Source organism: Phragmites australis, chromosome 1 (assembly GCF_958298935.1).
Source record: "Phragmites australis chromosome 1, lpPhrAust1.1, whole genome shotgun sequence".
Lineage (NCBI taxonomy): Eukaryota > Viridiplantae > Streptophyta > Magnoliopsida > Poales > Poaceae > Phragmites > Phragmites australis.
Window position 1 is genome coordinate 30,282,580 of NC_084921.1, and position 23,076 is coordinate 30,305,655.

The 23,076-nt window shown below is 44.2% G+C and overlaps 1 protein-coding gene and 1 long non-coding RNA gene across 2 annotated transcripts; both read left to right on the forward strand.

The window, feature by feature from the left end:
- Positions 1–2,150: 2,150 nt before the first annotated feature.
- On the forward strand, positions 2,151–3,407 carry LOC133884004 (uncharacterized). The gene has a single exon (XM_062323413.1). The coding sequence runs from the start codon at positions 2,151–2,153 to the stop codon at positions 3,405–3,407; it is 1,257 nt and encodes a 418-aa protein (XP_062179397.1).
- Positions 3,408–15,441: 12,034 nt separating this feature from the next.
- Positions 15,442–17,275, forward strand: LOC133888578 (uncharacterized). Its single transcript, XR_009903804.1, has 6 exons — positions 15,442–15,635; positions 15,745–15,819; positions 15,916–16,275; positions 16,366–16,557; positions 16,667–16,898; positions 16,970–17,275. It is a non-coding gene; the product is annotated as an uncharacterized LOC133888578 (long non-coding RNA).
- Positions 17,276–23,076: the final 5,801 nt, after the last annotated feature.

Here is a 23,076-nt window from a genome sequence, read left to right on the forward strand (position 1 = left end):
CACATGTGATCCTATGATTTACATTGTCGTTATTCCTCTACTCCCTTCCATCTCTTTGTTGCCGACCCGAGTGTGACAGATCTAAAGTTGGACCCTAAGGATCTATTTGGTAGGGATCTTGATTCTCTCTAAAACATTTTGATTCTGGATTTTCTTTGAAAATGTTTCTCTGGTAACTCATAATTACTTCTGAAAATCGTTTAGCTAGCTAGCTAGTTTTAACTTCTTGAAAGAGATGATGGTGGTGCAATTAACCATTTCATCCTTGTGATGATATGTTGTTTTTTTACAATAACAACATTAGAAAATGAGTGCTAACATCGAAAAACCTTGCCACTAAGAAATTAGCATTCGATAAATCACCTTAAGCCTGTAAATTCATCTCAAAAATAAAATTTCTAACTTCATAGATCACATAACCAAAATTGTACCAACCATCCCGAATCATTTTTCCTTGTCTTCCTTCGTGTGTTCCCCTTCCCGTCATTTTCTTTCTCCTCTCTCTCAATCCATGTCGTGGGCACATGTAGAAGTCAGGGGTGCAGGTCAGCGGAGCCAGATGACCGGTAGGCCAGGCAGCAGGTCACCCCGTTGGCCCCATCCGCCATCCATCCATCTCTCTTTCTCTCTCACTCATTATCCCTCTGTCAGATCCAAATTGGAGGAGGTCACGAATCAGAGGCTCGGGCAAGGTTGTCGCTGGATACCTACTCAGGGGTTGAGCCGCCGGCCACCTCTAACGACCGCCAAAGTTTGCCGGGGTGGTAGATCCACCCCTGGACGACCCCGTCTTCCACTTCATCGGCGTCGACATGGAGGCATATGCCAAGCGGCTTAGCGAGGACCACGACCTACAGGTGGCCAACGCAGTGATACTGCATGGCCTCGCGACGGAGGGGATGCACCTTCCGAAGCAGCGCCAACGTCAGTGGCAAGGGACTGGATTGGAAATGGAAATGAGAATCACTACAAAACACCTCCCGGGCCATTTCTTACGCCACATTCAAAAAGAGAGTTCCATTAGAGCAGGACGCCAGTGCTTGTTTTAGTGCCTATAAATAAAAAAACAAAAGATAAGTAGATCTAGTTGGCCCCATAGGCCGTACCAATTCGGCCCAAATTCAGTCTTAGGCCAGCTCCAGTATCAGTGCTACAGTACCCCAGCAAAGTGCTGTAGCATTGAAAATTCGTAGCCAGCTGATCCCTATCCAGTGCTACAGTGCTGTGAGGACAATTTGCCGGGCTACTGTAGCAGAAATACTGTTTATAGAGGCTGACAGTGAGTTCGGAGGAGGAGAAGAGTAGTAGAAGGTAGGAAATAGGGTAGTTGTTGGAGATGAAAAAAAATATAGAATGCTATAATAATAATAGGAGATACTATAATAATATTTTTTAAATGAAAATTTAAAATAACTGTTAAAAATAACCTTATATCTTATGATGTCCAGTAGGCCTTACCTCACCGGCCTGAAAAACTTGCCGTAGAGTTGTTGAAAACTTGGAGCGCTGATGGGAGTCAGATTACACAGGTGCACGCACTTCCATTTCTCCAGTCCGCTACATGTCTGTCAACTCAAGCAGTGGGTTCAGGACTTGCTCATGCTCCTGGTCCGACTCCGTCGCAGCCCATCCCTACACCTGCTTGGATCGACCCGAGTGCATTCACCCGGCATTGCGGCAAGGGCGTGCTCACGGCGGGCGCCAGCGCAACACCAGACTGCAGCGCCCGTGTCACCATCACGCGATTCCTCCACGCCAGAACGCCCTGCGTCGCCGCCGCCGTTTCGTCGAACACCTGGCAGGCGGCCGTCGCTCGGAGCACCTCCGCTCCGCGTCGGCACGCAGCCTCCACTTGCGATCAGGAAGCCCAGGATCGTGGCAGAACCACGCCCTCGGCCCTCACGTAGAAGCGGAGGCCGCGGGGGGGGGGGGGGGGGGGGGGGAGGGGGGAGGTGGGGTCAGCGCGGCCACGGCAGTGCAGCGGCTGTCCGGCACGCGCGGGGCACTCGGACGCGTTTCGTTTCGTGGCATCGACCGTCACGGCTTGACCCGCCACTCCCTATAAAGTCTCGAACCAGCAGCCAGTCGCAACGGTTTCCGCCGCGCAGCACCGCACACGAAAATTTCAAAGGTTGAAGACTCGAGGGAGGATGGAGGAAGGAGGGCTCACAGCAACGGCGTCTCCGCAATGGCCGACCTCCCCGCGCGCGGCGGAGGCCATGGCGGCGCTGCCGTCGTGGGAGGACGTCCCCGACAACATCCTCGTCCGCGTCTCCGCCTTCCTCCCCTGCCGCGCGGACCGCGTCCACATGGCCTGCGTCAATCGGCTGTGGAACGCCGCCATGCGGGGGTTGCGGCGCCCGCCGCCACCGGTGCTGCCCCCGCTGCCGCCGCTGCCTCCCCAGCTCCCGTGGCTCATCTTTCCGAGCACTGAGGCGCCGACCTTCTTCAGCGCGATCACCCGCTGCCACCAACCGCTCTGCCGGCTCCCGCCCGACGTCCGCCGCGCGCGCTGCTGCGGCTCTGGCGACGGCGGCTGGCTCGTCCTCGCGCTCGACTCGTGCCACGCGTACGCGCTCTACAACCTCAACTCCGGCCAGCGCATCCCGCTCCCGCCGGGGTTCACGACCCCGATGGACAAGGAGTTCCCACTGGTCGTGCGCGCCGCCACGCTCTCGGCCCCGCCGTCCCCCAACCCCTACATGGTCGCCGCCATCGTGCTAATCGCCAGCCGCTCCACCGCCGCGTTCTGGAGCGAGGGCAGCGAGAGCTGGTACTCGGCTGGACGCCTGCTCACGGTGAGGCCGCAGGATGTCATCTACTACGGGGGCGCCTTCTTCTTCGTCACATCCCGTGAGGACATCATCGCGTTCTGGCCTACCTACGGCCCGAATGGCAACGTGACCCTGGCCCGTGTGGACTACGACATGCAGCAGCGGGAGGACTACGACGCCGACGTCGGCTTCGTCCGCGGGCTGGGCACGATGAGGCGCTACCTCGTGGAGTCCCGGGGGCGCCTGCTCATGGTCGTGAGGTACGTCTACTACGAGGCTGGCACGGAGATGCTCCGGGTCTTTGGGTTCCGCGTCACGGCGCCATTGACCAACGTTCAGCGGCCTCGCGCGGCCTGGGAGAACCTCGGCGAGGAACTGGATGGCCGGATGCTGTTCCTGGGGCCGGGCTGCTCCAGGTCCTTCGAGGTCGCTCACTACGATGGCTTCGAGGAGTCCATGATCTATTTCCTGGACGAAGGCTTCGTCTCCGGGCCATCGGTGGACGACAGGACGTGGTACTCCTTCACCGACATGGGCAGGTACTCCATGGAGGAGATGACCTCCGAGCCCTGGCCTCCGGGTCGCCATCCGTCGAGGTCCGACAAAGCTCCCCCTACTTGGTGGCTCCATTGACCTGATGCTCGACCGGCCGGTGATCGTGCTTAATCTTCGTTTAATGATTCTTGCATTGCATGCTTTGTGCGCACTATGCTGGCTGTTGTGTCCTCCTCTCCTCCTAAGTAGTGAGTGGTGCTGAGACATATTAGTCTGGTTCATTGGGGCTGTGAGATCCTAACTGCAGTTGTATGGGAGGGGATAAAGCTCTCATGTATGATCAAGACACCTAGCTCAGGTCAGGCATAGCAGATTATGCAAGCATTTCAACTGAAGAACCTCCGTTCAATTACGATATTCTTTGCATGTTGCCACAGAGTTCTTTTGTGCTCTTTGGTACCTTGTCACTGCCTCATGTTCTCACATCTATTCGTGTCGCTTGCTGCCTTAGAATACATTGTGATCCTATCAGTAGTACAGATAGTAGTTTCTTCAGGTTTGTAACTGAAAATCTCCATTCGATCTGACATTCTTTACATTTTGCCACAAGTTCTTTGTGCTTTGGCATCTTAGTGCCAGGTATCATATTTTCGTCTATTCATGTTACTTTAGTATACCATGTGATGCTATGAGCAGATGTTGCAGCTTCTGTAGGTATTTCAGGTCCAAATCTCAGTTCAATTTTGTGACATCCTGCGCATGCTACCACAAGTTTTATATTGTGTTCTTTGTTATTCTTAACTGATTTGACACTTTAATCTAGTTGATTAATCAGACCTGAATGTTTGTTGATGTTTTTGACATAAAGGCATCCATTATTTTTGCATCATGGTCTTCAAATATGACGAGATATTATTCAGTGCAATTCTTTGAGTAAACCTCCCACGCTGCTGTGTGGATTGCAAAACTTTAACATCCCAGGTTTTTTCTGTTGACCATAACAGAATTAGAACAGTGGATGAAGTGTGGATCGCCTGTGAAGTGGAGTTATAAATTGCAGCCTTAAGTCCGTTCGTTTTTTTTTTTTTTTTTTTTTGCAGCCTTAAGGTTTATCTGCACTCCAAATTAAATTGGGTCAAAGGCTTAAGCCTTCTGAGGGGAAGCTAATGCATCTGTTATTAGTTGTCCTTGGGCTTAGAGCCTTAGACGTCGTTTATCTGTTTACCCATCGATTGCAAAACCTTAACATGTTTACACACAATCTCCCCTATATATATATATATATATATATATATATATATTAATTTTCATGAGAATGAAAACCTAGTTTTCACCCCCTTGTCACTCACACGTTGCCTGCTTTGTTGAGCTTAAATATCAGTACGAGCATAAAAACTCTAAAACCATTGGAAGTCTTTGGTGTTCGACACAATGGACCATGTTCAGCTAAGATTTAGGGCTTTGGTAGAGTTTTTTTTTTAAGCTGGTCATTTCTAACTTCAGAAATTCTTGTAGCTAGAGTTTATTCTTATTTTGGACTGAAAATATATATTTAAATTATTTTATTTTCTCCTATAAACTTTAAATTCTGCATAGATCTCAGAGCTCCAACTCCTAGCTTCATGTCAGATCTTGCGTTTATAGATCAAGATGAAGTGGTTTAAATTTATATTTTTAAACTAAAATAGAAATAAGATGGCTCATCCAAATATTCTCAGTGTACACATAGTTTTAATTTCACAATATTTTAAAACTAGAGATACCTAACTTTAAAAAAATTTAGAGCTGAAGCTATATCAAACAGCTCTGTTTTGCACAAGTTTAAGCCTGCTGTTTCGAAGCAAGCAATTTGCTTTACTCAGCTATTCTCAAGCTCGAGATGTGCAAATGCTTTAAGAAAACATGATCCGAACAAAATGTGGATGGAGAGTGTAGATTGTAGATCAAAGATAGATATTACATTGAATCCGAATTTTTGGTAAATCATGTGCAAAAGCGTAAGAAGAATTTCACATAAATCAATTCAATTCATGCGGGATTTGGTAAAAGAAATCCATGTTCCGAAGGTGGCCTTTGAGTGGTTAGAACTCTATGTTACTTTTTTTTACACATCTGGTCAGAAACAGGGATTTAACGGCTTGGCTTCATTCGATGGATTAGTTTTAAGCTAACAAGCTTAGTTGTTCAATCTCTCACGGCGACTTAACTTTACTACCCAAAAAAAGTGATCACCGTTAGTTCTAAAACCATAGCACTGTCGGTTTTAGAACCGGTAGTCCTTATTCGATAGTAAAAATCGATACTTATCATTGTCAGGTCTAGAACTGTCAGTGATAGATATTCTGGGGAGACAAAAAGAAAATAAGCTGGCTCGATTGCCGCCACCGCTGGCGCGCTCCGTCAACACTATCGTGCCACAGCTTGCCTTGATCCACCCTGCACATGAAAATGCGGCAACCCGAAGGTTGCCACCACAACACACACGCCTATTCGATTGTGGGCGGCACGAAGGCCTTGGCGTCATAGGACATACGGTGCCCCGCGTCCACCATGTCTACCTCGGTGGTGGTGGCGGTGGCGGCAGCCTTGTTTCCTTTTGTTGGCTGCTTCGCCTTAGAGTTGGAGGCGTGCTCCCTGGTCGAGGATGGCGGCGCGAAGACGAAGAAGAACCTCTCCTTCACGTCATTGTGGCATTGTCTAAAACATGAGTTTTAGCATATAAATTATAGCAAAGTTCACTCCAAATTAAAACTTTTGTAATTAATTAAACCACATAAAAATAAGAAAATGTGTAAATAAATATATGTATATATTTATATATATTAAATTGGCTAAGTATTCAAATGCACTAAATTAAATTCTAAACTTCTCCATGCATTAATTGATTCATATGCAATTGGTTTATTGCTTTTATGGTTCTTTAAGTGGAGATTTGAAATTGAATGTTTCTCAGTTTTAAATCTATTCTTAGTTTTTTCAGCTCAAATCCAATTTTAGTTCAAATCATCTTCAAAATCTTAAAGCTTTACTCTCTTTTCATAATTCAATATACCTAATTGAACTTATACCAAGTCCAAGGTCAAATCCAAATTCAAAAACTCTATTTAAATTTAAATCCAAATCCTTTGTCCTTTTCCTTTTTTTTCCTGGGCCTAATTTCCTCTCCTTCTCACCAAGCGGCCTAGCCGACCCGGCTTCTCTCCCGCGCTTGGCCCACCTCACCTTGCCTAGCTCAAGCGCGTCCGCACGCACGAGCGCAGCTGTCCATGCATCGGCCATGCAGCGTGCACCCTCTCCGCACGAGCGCCCGCGCTTGCTCACTCTCATCGACATGCGGGCCCATCAACGTTGGTGTCATCTCTCTCCTCCAGCATGATGGCATCACGTTGTCCATTGTGCCATCGTGACGATCAACGCATTCAATGTGTCAGCGACTTCCTCACCCCCTCCCATTATCTCTCTGCGCTCTTGCTCTCTCTCCCCTCTCTTCTCCCTCACATGTGTGCCGCCCGAGCTGTCTGACGCCGCTTAACTTTGGCTCCCGTCGCACGTGGTGGCCAATGCAAAGCCGCCATACTGCGGAAAATAATGTGGGTGTTGACACGCTACCTCACCACCGTCCTGCTCATCGAGGACTGCACGACGTGCCGCACAGCCTATTTGTTCTTCCCCCTCCCTATATAAATGGAGCAGCTGGTCCCCCCTTTCTCCCTTTCTTCCAATCCGCTCCACCGGCACCACCATTACTTCGTTGTCGTAGCTCTGTCGACGCCGTTTTCTCATTGTGAGTTTCCTAGAAGCACCACAAGCTTGCCACCCTCCATTGCCCAGGAGCCCGACAGGAGCATGCCCGAGCCGAAGTCGAGCCGCGTCGCCACCGCACCATCGCATCGCCCCGATGTAACATCCTGAGTTTTAACATATTAATTAATTACAAATTTCACTCCAAATTAAAACTTTTGGTGATTAATTAAGTCAACTAGAATCAAAGGAAAATACATATTCAAATATATATTGAGTTGACTAGGTGTTCCAAAATGCACTAAAATTATTTCCAAAATAATCCCTACGTTAAATTAATTCATATGCATTGGTTTATGGTTTTTATGGTTCTTTGTGTGGAGATTTGGAATTGAATATCTCTCAATGTCAAATCTATTCTTAGATTCTATTTAGCTCAAATTTATTTTGAATTCAAATCATATTCAAAGTCTCAATATACAAATCCAAATTACAATTCAAATGTCTCCATTTGAATTTATACCAAACCCAAACCTAATTTCAAAACTAAATTCTAATACCTCCATTTGAATTTAAACCCCAAACTCCTTTCCTTTTTTCCCCTCCTGGGTTGAATCTCTTTTCCCCTCTCCCTGTTTTGGCCCGCACTCAGCCTACTCGGCCTTTTCCCCCTCCCCTCTCCTTCTCCCTCGCATAGCCCAGCCGGCTCGACCTTCTTCCCCCTCTCCTTCTACTATGCTCGGCCCGCTCGGGCACATCGCCGGCCCAACCTCCCCACACGCACAGCCCAGCTCGCCTACCCCCACGCGCAAGCTCAGCCGCCCACGTGTTGGCCATCCGTCGCTCGCACGCGTTGTCTTCCTTCCCCTCCAGCGCGACACCGCGCCTTGCTGTCCCATGCCACCGCGACGGCTAGCACGGACCACTTGCCCTCTCTCGCCCATCACATCGCGCTCTCCTGCTCTTTCTCCCCCTCTCCGCACTCTCTCCCGCAACAGCCTGATGCCACGCGACTTCCGAGTCCGCACGTGCGCATGGATGGTGCGGAACGCCCATGGCATGGAAATTAAGGTGGGCACCACCTCGCCACCTCACAGTCGCACTACTCGCCGACAATCGCACGATGACACGAGTCCAACACCGCCTCAAGCTGAGCCGTAAGGCTATAAATAGGGCAGTTGGCCTCTATCATTCCCCCTTTTCCCCATTTCACTGTCGCCGCTCCATTCCTATCCGTTGTAGCTCTGCTATTGCCGACCTGCCCCCACGTGCTGTCGAGGAGCACCAGGAGTCCACCGCCATCCTCGTGCCGTCGCCTGTCCACTAGAAGTCTGATGGGAGGCCGCCTGCACCAAAGCTGAGCTGTTCCGTCGCCACTACACCATCGCTCATGCGGCCTTCGTCTATCCCCTCACCATTTCTGAGCACGGTGAGCACCCTAGTCCCCTAGCGCCCCTCCTAGGTAGCATGTTGCCGCCCTAGTGCTTTCCTTTCACGTGGCCACGTGTAGCCCGGGGGTTTTGCTCCGCCGCTGTACAAAGGCTCGTCGTTGGCGTGCCTATGCCTCTATGTATGGTCTGACCATCGTGTCGTGAAGCCTAGGGGTGCTAGGCCCCTTTTTCTTTGCAAGTTGTCCCCTCCCAATGCAGGGGAGGTGCTGCCTGATTCGCCGCCATCTCTTCCAGCCACCGTCTGGTGCTGCCCCAATCCCGACCCACCGCCAATGAGCCCCTAGTCGAGTTCCCCATCGCGACTAGATAACCGACGTTAGCTTCTCATCATGGGACTTCAGCAGGGGCGCAATTCCGGTGAGTTCATTGACGCGGATCCACCGCACCCCCCTTCGCCACCAAGCGCATCCGCGCGCCTGAAAGTGCATCTAGGCCCTCTAAGTGGGTTTTAGCTTATTGATGACAAAACGATTAAGGAACTAATATGTTTATCGAAGTAATGAACAGGTCTTAGTCTCAATTATGAAGACTTATGACGGTTGACGCCCCTCGAAAAGAAAAGAGAAGCAATGAGTAGTACTCAATAGGATTTAAATTTTTCTATCTTTGAAATTGAGTCTAGGGTAGCTGTACTATTAAGAGGGTTGCATTTGTTTACTTTTATGGTGTCTCAATGCTCAAGATAACCTTTAGAACCAATAAGTTGAGAGACACATTCACCCACGGACACCGGGAAGATAGACAGAAGTTTACTGAGCCCGGAGTCTCCGGTGTTCACCGGATACTCCAGTCCTCAGTATTTAGGCCAGAGTCTCCGAGACAGACTCCGCCAGAAGAGACTCGATTCCGAATTTCTATTTGTCTGGAGTATCCAGTGTTCACTGGACACTCCGGTAGTTGGTGAGTTTTTAGGCCGGAGTCTCCGAGGGAGACTCTGCCAGAGGTCGCTCGGTTAAGAATTTATTTTTGTTGGAAAAAGGTCGGAGTCTCCGGTGTTCACCGGATACTCTGGTAGGAAAAAATGTTTTTGCCGGAGTATCCGAGGGAGACTCCAGCAAGGGTGGCTCGGTTAGTATTTATTCTTTTATTAAAAAGAGATCGGAGTCTCTGGTGTTCACCGGATACTCCGGTACCTAGAGAAGTCGGAGAGTCCGGCAAGTCTCCGGACCTTGTCTGTGTGGTAGCCCTGTCAGGGCCGGAGACTCCGGTGATCACCGGAGACTCCGGCAACTTAGCAGAATCGTAACGGCTAGTTCTGACATAGTTTTGTGACCGTTCTGACACCGTTTTGGATTTTAGGCCGGAGACTACAGTGTTTATCGGATACTCCGGGGTAGGTGTGTCAGAACAGTAACGACTAGTTTTTGAGAGTGAGCTATATATACTTCCACACCCCAAGCATTTATTGCTTGCTGTTGCTGCTGAGCTCCACATTCACAAAGTCTTCCAAGAGCATTTAAAAGCCCTCCAAACATCTCTAGTGCTTAGTTTTGCGCCAATTTAGTGAGATTGTGTTTGGAGTGAAGTTGAGACACTTGAGCATTGAGTTTATCATCAAGCATTCGCTGTGATCATTTCTCTTCGAGCCTTGTGCTCCTAGACGACAAGGCGTCGTCCGTAGAGTATCCAATCTTTGTGGAGTGCCACGGAAAGTTTGTAATCGACATCAACTTGAGTAAGGAAATTCTAGCTTGATCTTTGTGGTCGCTAGAAGAGGATAGGGTTGGAGAAGACCTGACTCTTTGTGAGCTCCTCAACGGAGACGTAGACACTTCTTTGTGAGGTGGCTGAACTCCTGGATAATCCCTTGTCTCTTCTTTTGTGCAATTTCATTTAATATTGTAGCTTTGGGATTTTTCCCATACAATTAGTCTTAGTGATCATCTTGCTAGTGTCTATTGTTGTTTAAGCTTTGTGCTGTTAAGTAGATTTAGTATCACCTTTTAGACTCTAGCTGTTCCCGTTCATTCTTGTTGTTCTCGAGCTCCTGTATAGACCGGAGACTCCGGACTAGACCGGATACTCCGGACAGACCGGAGTATCCGACCTTCACTGGAGTATCCGGCATCTGTTTAATCGCTGATTAGTTTTAATTTTCAGAAAAGCCTATTCACCCCCCTCTAGGCACTTTTAAGTACATTCAGCGCCCACGCATGCGTGGACCAGCCACAGGTCGTGGCTCGGCCTTGCCAAGTGGGCTGGTGCTTGGCCCGAGCGCCGCTAGCCTTCCAAGCTAGCCCAACAGTCACGGACCTCACCCCAGTGGGCTGGCCCAACTTTGCAGCCTGCGAACCGATTAGCCTAACCTGAGTGGGCTAGGCACTGTGCAGCCTGAGCCCAACCCGACTCATTCAAGCCTAGACCAGGTCCAGTTCGAGCCCATTTCAGCCCAACTAAGTACTATTCATGTGGGCCCCACTAGGATACTATTTATGTGGGCCCAGTTACTGTTAAGTGGTTCCCACCCATGGGTCCCACCTATGGATAGTGCAATTTTGTATTTATTATTTAAGTTTAGATTAAATCTTTCACGAGTTATATCTTCTCCATTCTGGTTCTGATTTCAGTGATTCTTTCACCAAAATTCATCTAAATTCGAGATCTATCTATCCATCACAGTGTGATATCCATTAGGGATCATTTGGCTTTCCATTTGGTGTTATTTGATTCTTCTCTAGTATAGCCCGTTAATGATTATAGTCACAATTGTAGAACCGCTAGAATTCTGCAAGTGCTATGTGGGAAGCGTCAAGAGCGAGGAACATCCTAACTACAACCAAGACTTTGAAGAAAACCTCGAAGAAGGCAAGTCCTACCTCCTTGATCATTTTGGACCAAAGTTTTTAAGTAATCTATATGATCAACTAAAACATGTCCTATTATCGCATGTGTTACGCATCGTGTTTTCTTTAAACTGCTTATAATAGTTAAATACTATCAACACGTGTCATGCCTTAAATGCTATCATCCAGAGCACATATCACCCTAGATTACCTGTTGTTATCTATATTAATGATGGACGAAGCTTTGATATCTAGTATGCTTAGGGTGGAATACGTTTCCTCGGAGATGTCGCATTGAAATGTATCTTTTCGGAGATAACGCTCACCATTATCCAGTTAAATCATATGCCATGAATCCTTGATGGTTATGAATTCATGATGGCTGTGGAATCCTTGATGTCGTATGGGAAATGGAGGGTACTATGTAAAACTAGGTGAAAACTATTTTAGCGGGGGTGGTGGAGTAGTACTCTGGACGATGATGCTCCTAGGGTCTTGAGTTACCCCTGTGGTATTCATCGCCAGAAGATACCTGCCCGGGCCGCTTAAGGACCGAGTCATTTTGTCGTCATGCTTAAGCAACCCCCATGCAACCACGTATCCTGAATGGGCATGACTTGATTTTCCTTCACTAGACTGGGTTTGGCATCATACTAGGAGGCCGGGGAGCAGCGAGGAGCCAAATGTTCATTTGCCCCTCTGTGTGAATATTTTGAGAGATGACATAGCCAATCTGGTATTCAGTCCAAGGACTCTGGGACTTGGGATGTCTCATAGAAAAGCCCAGCAAGAAAGGTTATTGAAGTGTCTTGGTATGATTCGCTCCCCCGCTTGCAATGGTTCGAGGCTAAACATATCGCATGGGTACAATGTACAATCTCTACAGAGTGTAAAACTATTTTAATAGCCGTGTCCGCGGTCATAGACATACGGAGGCAGAACCTTTTTGACTAGATTCCGGGTGTGTGTGTCTTGATGAGTGAGTGTGTGGACTAGATGTTCGTGTGATAATGTTGCTAGCTCAATCCGCCAGAAACTATGTAGTACTAGAGGTACACCAGAAGTGATGATACGGACTGCAGAATGAGGTGTAGACCCTCCTAGGACTGAAAAACCCCAAATATAACTTGTTACCTGGTTTTGAACTATTTAAACTATTTTAAAGTCAATAATAAATGATATAAATGAATACCAGCATAAACTGCTTTACGCTTAAAACTAAACCGTAAAGCCTCATCCTTGAATTACCCTTTTTTTTGTATCTATCAATACCTTGAAGTAGTATAGGGCTTGCTGAGTACCTTTCATAATCACTCTTGCTATTATTTAGATGAGGAAGCCGATGCCGACTTTGCTAGAAGTGAAGGCGAGAATGAAAAGTAATCTTAGAAGTTACGTTCACACTCTAGCTGCTTGTGGCTTTGGGTCTTTACTTTCTGCTAGGTTTTGCTGGTCGTTCGGCCAAGTTTGTAATATACATTGTATGGTTTATAAATATTTTATACTCTGAACCATAATACTTATGTACGAAGTTTGACTATGATACTACAACTGTTATACTGCACGTATCAGCTACTTGATCTAGGAACTGATATGGGAGGCACAAGTGATCCCGGGTTGGGATCTTACACGAGTGGTATCAAAGCTATGCTTGGTTGTAGGAAGTGACCTTAAGATAGATTTGCTCGTGTTTGTTTATTCTCCAAAAAACTATGTTATCAAAAATGATTCCGTACTTACTTTCTGTCTTTTTGCTTTTGAAACCTCTTTTATGGTGGCTCTAAGCTGTCCTCTTTTCCCCAGCAGATAGAAGACGAGGACTGGAACATAATATGTTGTCTGTGAGTGAAGAGCTTTCCTAAGTTGTTGTGGGAAGTTTATTGCCGCCTGGGGTACAACTGGCATCCAGAGTACACCGGGCGGGAGTACAATGAGAACCGATCTCAGAAGTACCAAGTTCTTCTATAGATCTTTGACTATCTGAGGCACCCTAGCTGGCGGCCATGGCACGTCAACACCACCAGAGTTTGGTACCCTGACATGTACCAGTTGGCGCCTTCGATGCACTTCAGCACCTATGCGGGAGGCGTATCGGAGAGGTGGCACACACTCCCTGAAATTCTGGAGCAGGTTAGTCTGCTTGATTCATAAATCTCTGTTGTAGTTGAGTAGCAGAAAATTCATATGTTGCGCTTTATTTCAGGTTTTCACATCTTGGTCATATACAATGATGTACATACAAAAGTATCTAGTAAAAGATGTTGTCCAAATTCTCAGGTGAGTTTGCATTTTAAAAAATGAGGTCTACATTTGCTATTGGCTCAAACCTCATTTCATGGCCTCTGCTCCATGATCAAATAAACCACTTGCATTAGTTGTTATTCAATTTCAGCCATCTAACTGACTGCCAAATCTTTATATTGCTGAAGGATCACAGCTACGCTGAGATATTTCTCAAAGGATTATGTTAGAGAATATATGGCTGAATCTGTTTCATTTTTGCTGAGGAATGCTCCTCATAATCAGCTAATTCATGGTATTTATCTTTTCTCACTTCTGTTCTTTTACTGAAGTAGATACCATGTTTAAGAAATAAATGAGTCTCCTGACTTCCTCCTCAACTTTTGGGGCTGGCCTCTTTAGGTTTTATAACCTTTTGATCATCCTTTTACGCTACTAACTTTCAGAGTTGGTCCAAAATTGACCTTGCTAGTATCTGACAGTAGGCTCTACTGATATTGGCTCCATCGTGATTGGATCAAAGATACAACACACATTTAGTGAAATAATTCATTTGAACCAAACCTGAAGGTGAGGGCTCAAAGAGGACTTAAACTGAAAGTTGTGGGAGCAAAAGAGAATACATAAAGATGGGGCCCTTAAAAAGGGCTTACAGCCACACACTGATGATAAAGAAGGGGATCTCCCTTCATTTTCCATTTACCTTCTTTTGTGTTACATCTAAATTTGTTCTTTGAGGCGCTCATTTTTTCCTGTCCTGCCAATTATCTCTTCTTGATTGGAAAATGAGTTTGATAAGGCACCACTTACACTTTGATGATAATAGTGTAAATCTTGTCTACAATCAGGCTGAAGAATTTTCTGACTTCTAATGTTTGAAAAAAAAGGAGGATTTGCCACTCGTTTCAAGTTCTTTTGATGATTTGTGGTTCATTGTCTAATTGATGTGGCCCCAGGACACATATATTAGTGAGACATTGGTGGCAAATTGCTCAAATCTCTAAGTTTTTCATTTCTTTACTTTGACTTGCTATATTGTGCAATTTTGCAATGTTTTCTGTTTGCTGAGGCACATACTTGTTTAGATGAGGTTATTACTTTTATTTTAACTAACATTTTACCTGATTGGCTATTAGGTTTAATGAAAGTTCTACTTGAGGCTGTTAAAAATCATCACCTATACGGATAGATGGGGTGACTGCTTTGCTCTGGAATGCCATGAAAGGAACTTCCACAAAGCTTCACTCAAGAGCTGGGAAAGTCTTGAAGTTCTTGTTGAGCAAGTCAATGTTTACCACTCTGCATGATAAATTCCCTGATGGTCAGAGAACTTTCTGGCAATGATATATAATATTGTTATTTTCTTACCCAGTAGTTGCACTGTCTTTTTCTTTTATCTGTTCTATCTATTGCTTGTTTTCATTGGCCCACCTCATTATTTATTACAGTTTAGCTGAACTGATCAGTACCTCATCATAATTCATAAGTGGGTTTTAGGCTTCTCTATTTTTCATAACCATAATGTAAGGCCTAACAACGCATCTTTGCATAATCATATGAGAGGCAATATTTGTACTGATACCTGTTCATTTTTATACCTTGCTACTATTCTTCAATAATGTAATAACTGCATTAGTGCAAAATCCACGGTCTTCTACTATTCATGAGGTCATGACTGGGTTGATCCAGAGATTATGCGATGAAGTGGATCTAAAAGAGCTGCCATTGATATATACTTGTTTATTTGAAGAAGTCAACAGCTGTATTAAGGATGGCTGCCTGGAGCATCTGAAGTGCTTGATTGATTTTCTTACATTTGCTTTACAGAACAAGCAGAGTGATGTGTTTGGTAGGATTTACCATTTCATGGTCCATATGCTTTCACGACCTCAATTCATTGCTAGTTCAGATTGAATGATTAGTCTGTTCCTTTTTCTTTTGCCAGATAAGGTTAAGATGCTTAAGCTTGCCGAGTTGCTGGTCAGTAGATATGTGTTGCCTGGTAGCAATATAGCAGAAGCTTCTTCATCCAAAGTTTTCGAAAGTATTTTGGACTTTGTCCTTTGTGTTCTGGATTTTCCGGTCATTTCTGACAATTTACCCATTATATCACCTTTCTATGCTCCATTGTTTAAACTAAAAAATTCGAGGTAAAATTTCTTGCTGGTAGTGTGCGTTTGCTTGTACAACTCCTGGATACTTCTCTTTTTATCAAATGGTAGACCTAGCACCTCACACTGATTGTAACTCTGCTTTCAGTTTGATTGTCTTTATGAAGAAACTGTTAGCAAAAGGCCCGCACATTATACATCATTTCGAAAGTCAGATATTGAGGTATGCGATATATTTTCTGATATCGTTTAAAAGAATTGTTATGTACAATCACAGTTCATGTACAAAAGGTTTGAGCATGCAATTTATGCCTTGTAGTGCAATGGACAATTTCCTTGAGAGTTGACCAGAGGAAGTTCTCTTTATCCTTCTGAATTTCTTTATAGTGTCAAAGAAGCAAATAATTCTTCATAGCACTGATGGAAATCATCCAGATCCAGGGGAGAAAGTGAGCAAGTTCTTCGAATCAAAATTCTCTTTCTGGATAGCTTGTCACTGCTGAAGAGTTATTAGATGATATAGTCAATGGTTCTAGTAGTCAGGTCAGTGAAAAGGAAGCTGCTATACTATAGGGATCTATTTGCTTGTATCCTAACATGAATGGTGTACATCGAGATAGCTTGTCACTGCTGAAGAAGTTAATCTGCAACCTTGATCGGTCGCTTGAAGTGGGTGAAGGTGATTTACTTGAATTTTTTAATTATTTCTTACAATAAGAACCATAGCTAGTCTTTCTATAAGATATAAACAGTATCAATTGACATGCAGAGAACATGAACGGTCTTCCAAAGACTACCTGGAGAAGTCTACTTGGCGCAGCATTGTCATCATATCATGAACTATTGCTGGTTAACACCAGTAGAAATTCAGAATTAAGTCTTTTCGTATCGCTCGCCAAGAGGCACAGTCATGCCCACAAGTACTGTCTGCTGTAGCCGAATATTTGGATTCCCTGCAAGGGTAAAGCTACATATACTGTCTACTCTCCAGTTTCATTTGTTTGGCCTGCTAATTTGTCTGATTTGGGCAGTTCTTCATTTTTCGTTTTTGTTTTTGCTTTTGTGAGCAGAGTAGCATCCCTGGAAGTGACAGAAGAATTTGATTCACAAAATCTTTTGGATCTGTTCTCTATCTTTGCTGTTAACTTGAGCAGTCCGAACAGGGATGTTTGGATTTTAACATTGAGGATTCTATCCTATTTTGTGAAGATGGATCAACGTCTAGGGACAAATGAGGAGCGAGCACACAAGAGACAAATAACAGAAGATTCCGGAGAGGAAACTGTTACTAAATACACTAATGTATGTTTTGTCAGCTAATATTTTAACTTGATATTTTGCTGTCTTTCCTCTAATGTTCCCCTTGATACCAGGTTGTGGATACCCTTCTTGCTGTTGAGTCAACTCCAATTTCGGTATCCACTAGCCGGAAAATTGCTATCTTCATTTCTCGAGTACAAATGAGTCTTTCTTCCAAGATGGTTCTTGACTATTACATACCTCCTCTCTTACATGGGATTATCGGCATATTATACAATAGATTTAGTGATCTGTGGCCACCAAGGCTGGATTGCCTTGCTGTCCTCATTAGGAAACACAAGGGGCTTGTCTGGAGTCAGTTTGTTCAGTTTATTGCAATTCACCAATCAAAAAGTCTGATTCTGAAAAATCAGGAGAAGCTGCAACTCAACCACAGTGTATGTCTCAGGCATTTGTCTAAAGTTCTTTTTGTATTATTCTACTACAAACCCACCTCTATGCACCGTTACCCCCCCTGCATGGCCCCTATTAACTGTTTGTATGTGTCCTCATTCCGCTACGTGCATTCATTTGTGCTTTGAGTCACTGTTTTTGTTATGGAATATAGGCGCAATAAAGCATGATCAAGTTAGAAGATAGGTTGTCTTTTTTAATTAGGAGATAGGTTTGGTAATTTAGGATTTGATTCATTTAGAGATAGAATTAGCTAGGAGATAGGGTTAGATTTGGTTTAATATTTAGCTGATTAGGATTAGGACTTTTTAGTTTGCCGACTATATATAGTTGGCAATAGCTGTGTATTAGGACAAACAAGAAATAAACAAAGTAAAGATCAGAGTCCGCTAGACGGTGCGATCTAGTTATCCTAGTTACTTGTTTCACAATATTTGGCATCACGAGTCCTGTTCCTGTGCTTGTCTTTCACGCTGCACCATGCCATCGCCGCCCCCTTGCTGCACCACGTCGCCGCTCTCCTGCTACACCATGCCACCACTGTTCTGTTTTCCCTGCAGCAGTCCCTGCCCTGATCCTTCTACCCTCCACGCCGCCGCCAATTGCTACCTTTTTAGTTTTGTTCCTTTTCAGCACTCTTTTTTTAGCCATGTATCCCCCTCCCCCCAATTTAATGAGATTTATCTAACTAGATTTAAGTATTTGAGGCACTTGTTTGAAAGGCCTACAGCCTCACAGGTAGCTCAGGAACTCACCCAAGACACATGTATACTAGCAGTGGTATTTTTGGTGCTGCAATGGCTTGCTGCATTTTCTATTTTCTTCTCTATTTATACATTGCTGACCATTACAATATGGCATGGGTCAATCAGCTAATAACTACAACCATTACTGCTTTAATTGGCTGTTATTCTCCCTAATTTGCTAGCTGAAAATCCCTGGGTCAATCAGCTAATAACTACAGCCATTACTGCTTTAATTGGCTATTATTCTCCCTAATCTGCTATCTGAAAATCTACACACATCAAGGTTTATTGCTAACAATCTTCCCCTAATCCTTGTGTGTGAACTTGGAATTGATGTTGACCATTCCAATCATAGCACGAAGTTCATGGAATCTGACTCGCCCAAGTGCCTTCGTTTGAATGTTAGCGAGTTGGTCCTTAGTGCCGACGAAATCAGCACTAATCCTCCCATCTTCTCGGCACTCCCTAATGAAGTGGTAGCGCACATCGATGTGTTTGCTACCTTCATGGAAGACAGGATTTTGTATCAGTGCTAAGGCTGACTTGTTGTCAATCTTCAGCTCTACGGTGTCGGTGTCTCTCCCCTTGAAGTCGCCGAGTAGCCGAGCCAACCACACCGCCTGTGTGGTTGCGGTAGTGGCAGCAACATACTCTGCCTCACAAGACGAGAGTGCCACCATTTTTTGTTTGAGAGCATGCCAACTCACCAAGCTACCGCCGTAGAAGAACAAACCGCCGGATGTACTCCTCCTTGTGTCAACATCGCCGGCGTAGTTTTTTACATCTGAAGGATTGTTATGGATCATCTTAAACTATGTTGTAATAAACTTTTCATGTATTAATATTATTAATATTAATATACTTACATTCTAGTTACTTATATTCACAATTTTTAATATGAAACTACTTTTCTTCTAAACTTTTAGAATGCTTCTTCTAGTTATTATACAGTTCACATTTTTTCGTTATATTTTATGTTGGCAGTATCAGTGCTATTTATAGTTACCAACCAATAGTGATAGGCTCTCACCAACACCTCGATATCCGCACCCCTGGTAGTGAGACTATCACTGCTAGTTGTAGTTATGAACTAGCAGTGATTGTATATCAGTTCCGTTTGTTTACTTGATCTGACAGTGATAGTATCATTGCCTTATATAGCAATCCTTCCCTGCCCATTTTCAACACTTAGTTTCTCCACCCTTCTTCCATTAGATCCACTCCACCACTCCCTCCCTGGTCTCCTTCGTCCCAAAGCCTTAGCTTCCACTACACGCTGTCATGGGCCTCCATTACACTCCCTTCGCCACTCCCTCCCCGGCCTCCTACGTCCCAAAGCCTCAGCTTCCACCCAGCGCTGTTGTGGTTGTCCACGACACCCACTCCGCTATTCCCTGCCCGACCTCCTCTGCCCCAAAGCCTTGGCTTCCACCCTACGCTATCATGGGCATCCACAACACCCACTCTACCACTCCCTCCCCAGCCTCCTCTATCCCGAAGCCTCAGCTTCCTCCCCATGCTGTCGTGGGCCTTCATGACACCCACTCTACCGCTCCCTCCTTGGCCTCCTTCACACCGACACCATGACCCCCGCCCCGCGCTGCTGTCAGCCTCCATGACACCGACACCGTTGTGCCTCCTTGACCTCCTACCCCGCGCCATTAATAGCCCCCATGACACCATCGCCACCATTCCCTCCCCAACTTCCTCCACCTCGATGCTGCTGTGCCTCCTCCACCCTGATGCCGATGTCCTCCAAAATGAGGTAATTTTAGTTGAATTTTAGAGAATCTAAGTACAGAGTAATTGATTTTGGTCAATTATAGATTATTTTTATATAAATTTAGTTGATACCTAGCTATGTTAAGATGAAATAGGCCAATGATATGAGGCACATATTGGAAAATTAATGACAATGTTGGATACCTAGATGCGGTTTGCCAATAATGATTTCATATTGAATTAAGTTTGAATATGTTGTCATGTGGTATTAAGGTTTAGGCCAGGCAAATTACCTAAACCCTGCTACCCATAATATCACATTCAAAATTTAGGACACACAATCGAGGCACAAATGAATAATTTTTGTTGCCATTGTTTGGTGCAATAGCTTGCTTTCATTTTCTTATGACTAAAGTAGACAATAGCTCGTATGGGTCTATGATGATTATGCAGTTATATGGTTAAGGATCGGTAGCTTGATTATCATAATTACACATCTTCTTATTCAATCTCTATCATGTTGTATGAGGTGTGTATTTGTGATAATCCACGTGTTACTGCTTTTATGACTTGTATCCCTGAGCTGAGACCCTTTTTACATGAGCCAATGTGGGCAACTGTTGACAATGAGGTGTTGTATCTTAAGTTGTTTTTATCTGATGCATGGTTTGACTACGATATTTTGAAATTTAACTGAATTTAAACTATGAACTTGTGATGATTATGTGGTTAAGGGTCATTATCTTGACTATCACAATTCATATTTTCTTATTCAATCTCTTACATATTCTATGAGGTGTGAAATAAAAAGTGTAATGATCACAATCCACAAGTTGCTGCTTTTATGATTTGTGCCCTTGAGCTGAGGCCGTTTTTACACGAGCCAAAAAGGACAACACTTGCCAAATATGATAATTGTCACTAAGGTGTCATATTTGATGTTGCTCTTATCTGATGCAAGGTTTCACTAATGATTTGCAGTTCTCATCCTAGGAAGTCCTCATAAATGATATTAAGGTATGTAATTTTACATATTAATGCATGCCTTTTAATTTCTATATAAATAAATGATGAAATCATATGTGAATGATGGACTGCATGTCAACCATATGTCATAAGTGATGATTACTTGTATTGAACCATTTGTTATATATGATAAATGATGATTACCTGTATTAAACTATTTGTGATATGTGATAAGTGATAATGAACTATATGTGAACCATATCATATGTGTTTTTTATGGATGTGGAATTATCACTGTCAGTTCGAGCCAAGATCTGACAGTCATATCACAACTTTCACTGTCGGTTTGAGCCACAAATAGGCAGTGATAGTAGAGATATCACTACCGATTCGTGGATCAAGCCGGCAATGATATTAGGCTATCACTGTCGATTCGTGACTCAACCGTTAGTGATAGCCTGTTATCACTACTGATTGCAGAACCGATAGTGATAATCCCAGACTATCATTGCTAATTGAATAATGCCGATTCAAAAAATCAGAAGTGATGGCTGTTTTGAACCGGTAGTGATGATTGTTTTTGTGGTAGTACTTGATATACTTTTCCAATGCAACTTTAAATATGAATGTCAGGTTTCAACTAAGAAATTTGTATATATTAATGTTCTAATATTTTAATGCCAAACCTCATAATTTCTACACCATAGTTTAACTTCACAATGCAGCTAAACTTCAAAATAATATATAGGAGAACAATTCTAGTGCTACTGAGCCTTAGGCACCATCGTGGTGCTATGCAATATCAGGCGCTAGATGGAGGAACAATGGACAAGATACGTGTGAAGCCTGACTGGCCAAGCAACCACGTCATGCAAGGCCCCATCACATTTTAAGCCAATATCCAGTCTAGCAGACATCCAAGTTTTATTACTAAAACTAGTTGCACAAATTACAGAACATGGGCATTCCAGAGTACATCACTAAAGCCCGCCAATTGACAGTATGCCATTGAGATTGTCCAAGTTTCATTATTTGCCATCGACAAAGTTCGTTTTTACTCCATACCACTGAAATGCCAAATTCTTCAGTTCATACCATCGGCATTGCATGACGTCCGTTTATGCTCCATTTGGTTATATGAGAAGTCCATTGTACCCCTTGTTTTGTGGTTTATGGAATTTCACTCTATACCATTGAAAATTCCACGCAATCAACGACATGTCCATTGGCTAGTTCAAGTTGACCAAACAAGACAACAACAAAATGGTTCAGCTCATGTGACTATTCAGAATGCACAAATAGTTCAGCTCAAACATAACAATGACAAAATGGTCCAGAAAACAAAAAACTGAACCTAGGTTCACTAGATACAACTCAAACGTGACAACTCACAAATGATTCACTAGATATAGCTCAAACATTCACACAATTTGAATAACATGACAGAACATTTAGCTAACACATAAGTTCAGACATAGCAATACATATGTTAAGATATTTAGCTAACACATAGCACCACATTGACATTACAATAACACATAGGTTCAGACATGAACTAAAAGTTGAGACATGTGTTGCTACCATTACATGGTATTGTTACATAGCATCAGCATCACATCACAGAACTAAGTCGAAAATGAAACTCGACATGCCATCACATGGTCTAAATTAACTTCCTTTTGCTTCTAGTGTTCATGGATGTGGATATATCTTTCTTTTTGCTTTTTGTTCCCATGGAAGGGTTGCCAGGTGACAGAGGCAGTGCAGCTTTCCTTTTGATCCTTCTTTTGGGAGGTGGTCTTGAAACTTCTCCTATTGGGACAAGGGCTAATTATGATGAATAATGGATAGGTACTATATCCGGGCATCCCAGAGTTTCTCGCAATTCTCGGGGCATATCTCTATCTCCAGGAAGGGAATTCCTAGATGAAAGGAAACCATCCATAGATACCCAAGGTTTCCTGTAACCGGAAATGTTTATCTCCAAGAACAAGAAACATGAGTCCAGTGGACATACTACACCCCCATATATATACGAAGCTAAGGGGCCCTACGGAGGAGAAGCGATACAAGCCCATACAAGTTGAACCAGAGCAACACAAGCTAACAGAAGCAGAGCAAGAAAGTTACCGACTAGGTTTAGATTCATCCAGTCTAGCCACGCACCCCCTTGTAACAGGCTCAATCAATACAAGACAAACAAGACGTAGAGTTATTATCCTCAGGGAGGCCCGAACCTGTCTAAAAACCCATGTGTGTTCCCTTGTGACTCGTCTACTTTAAGTATCCCCTATTTCTTCAACAAGTTCATTATATCAGCGGTTCACCAATCG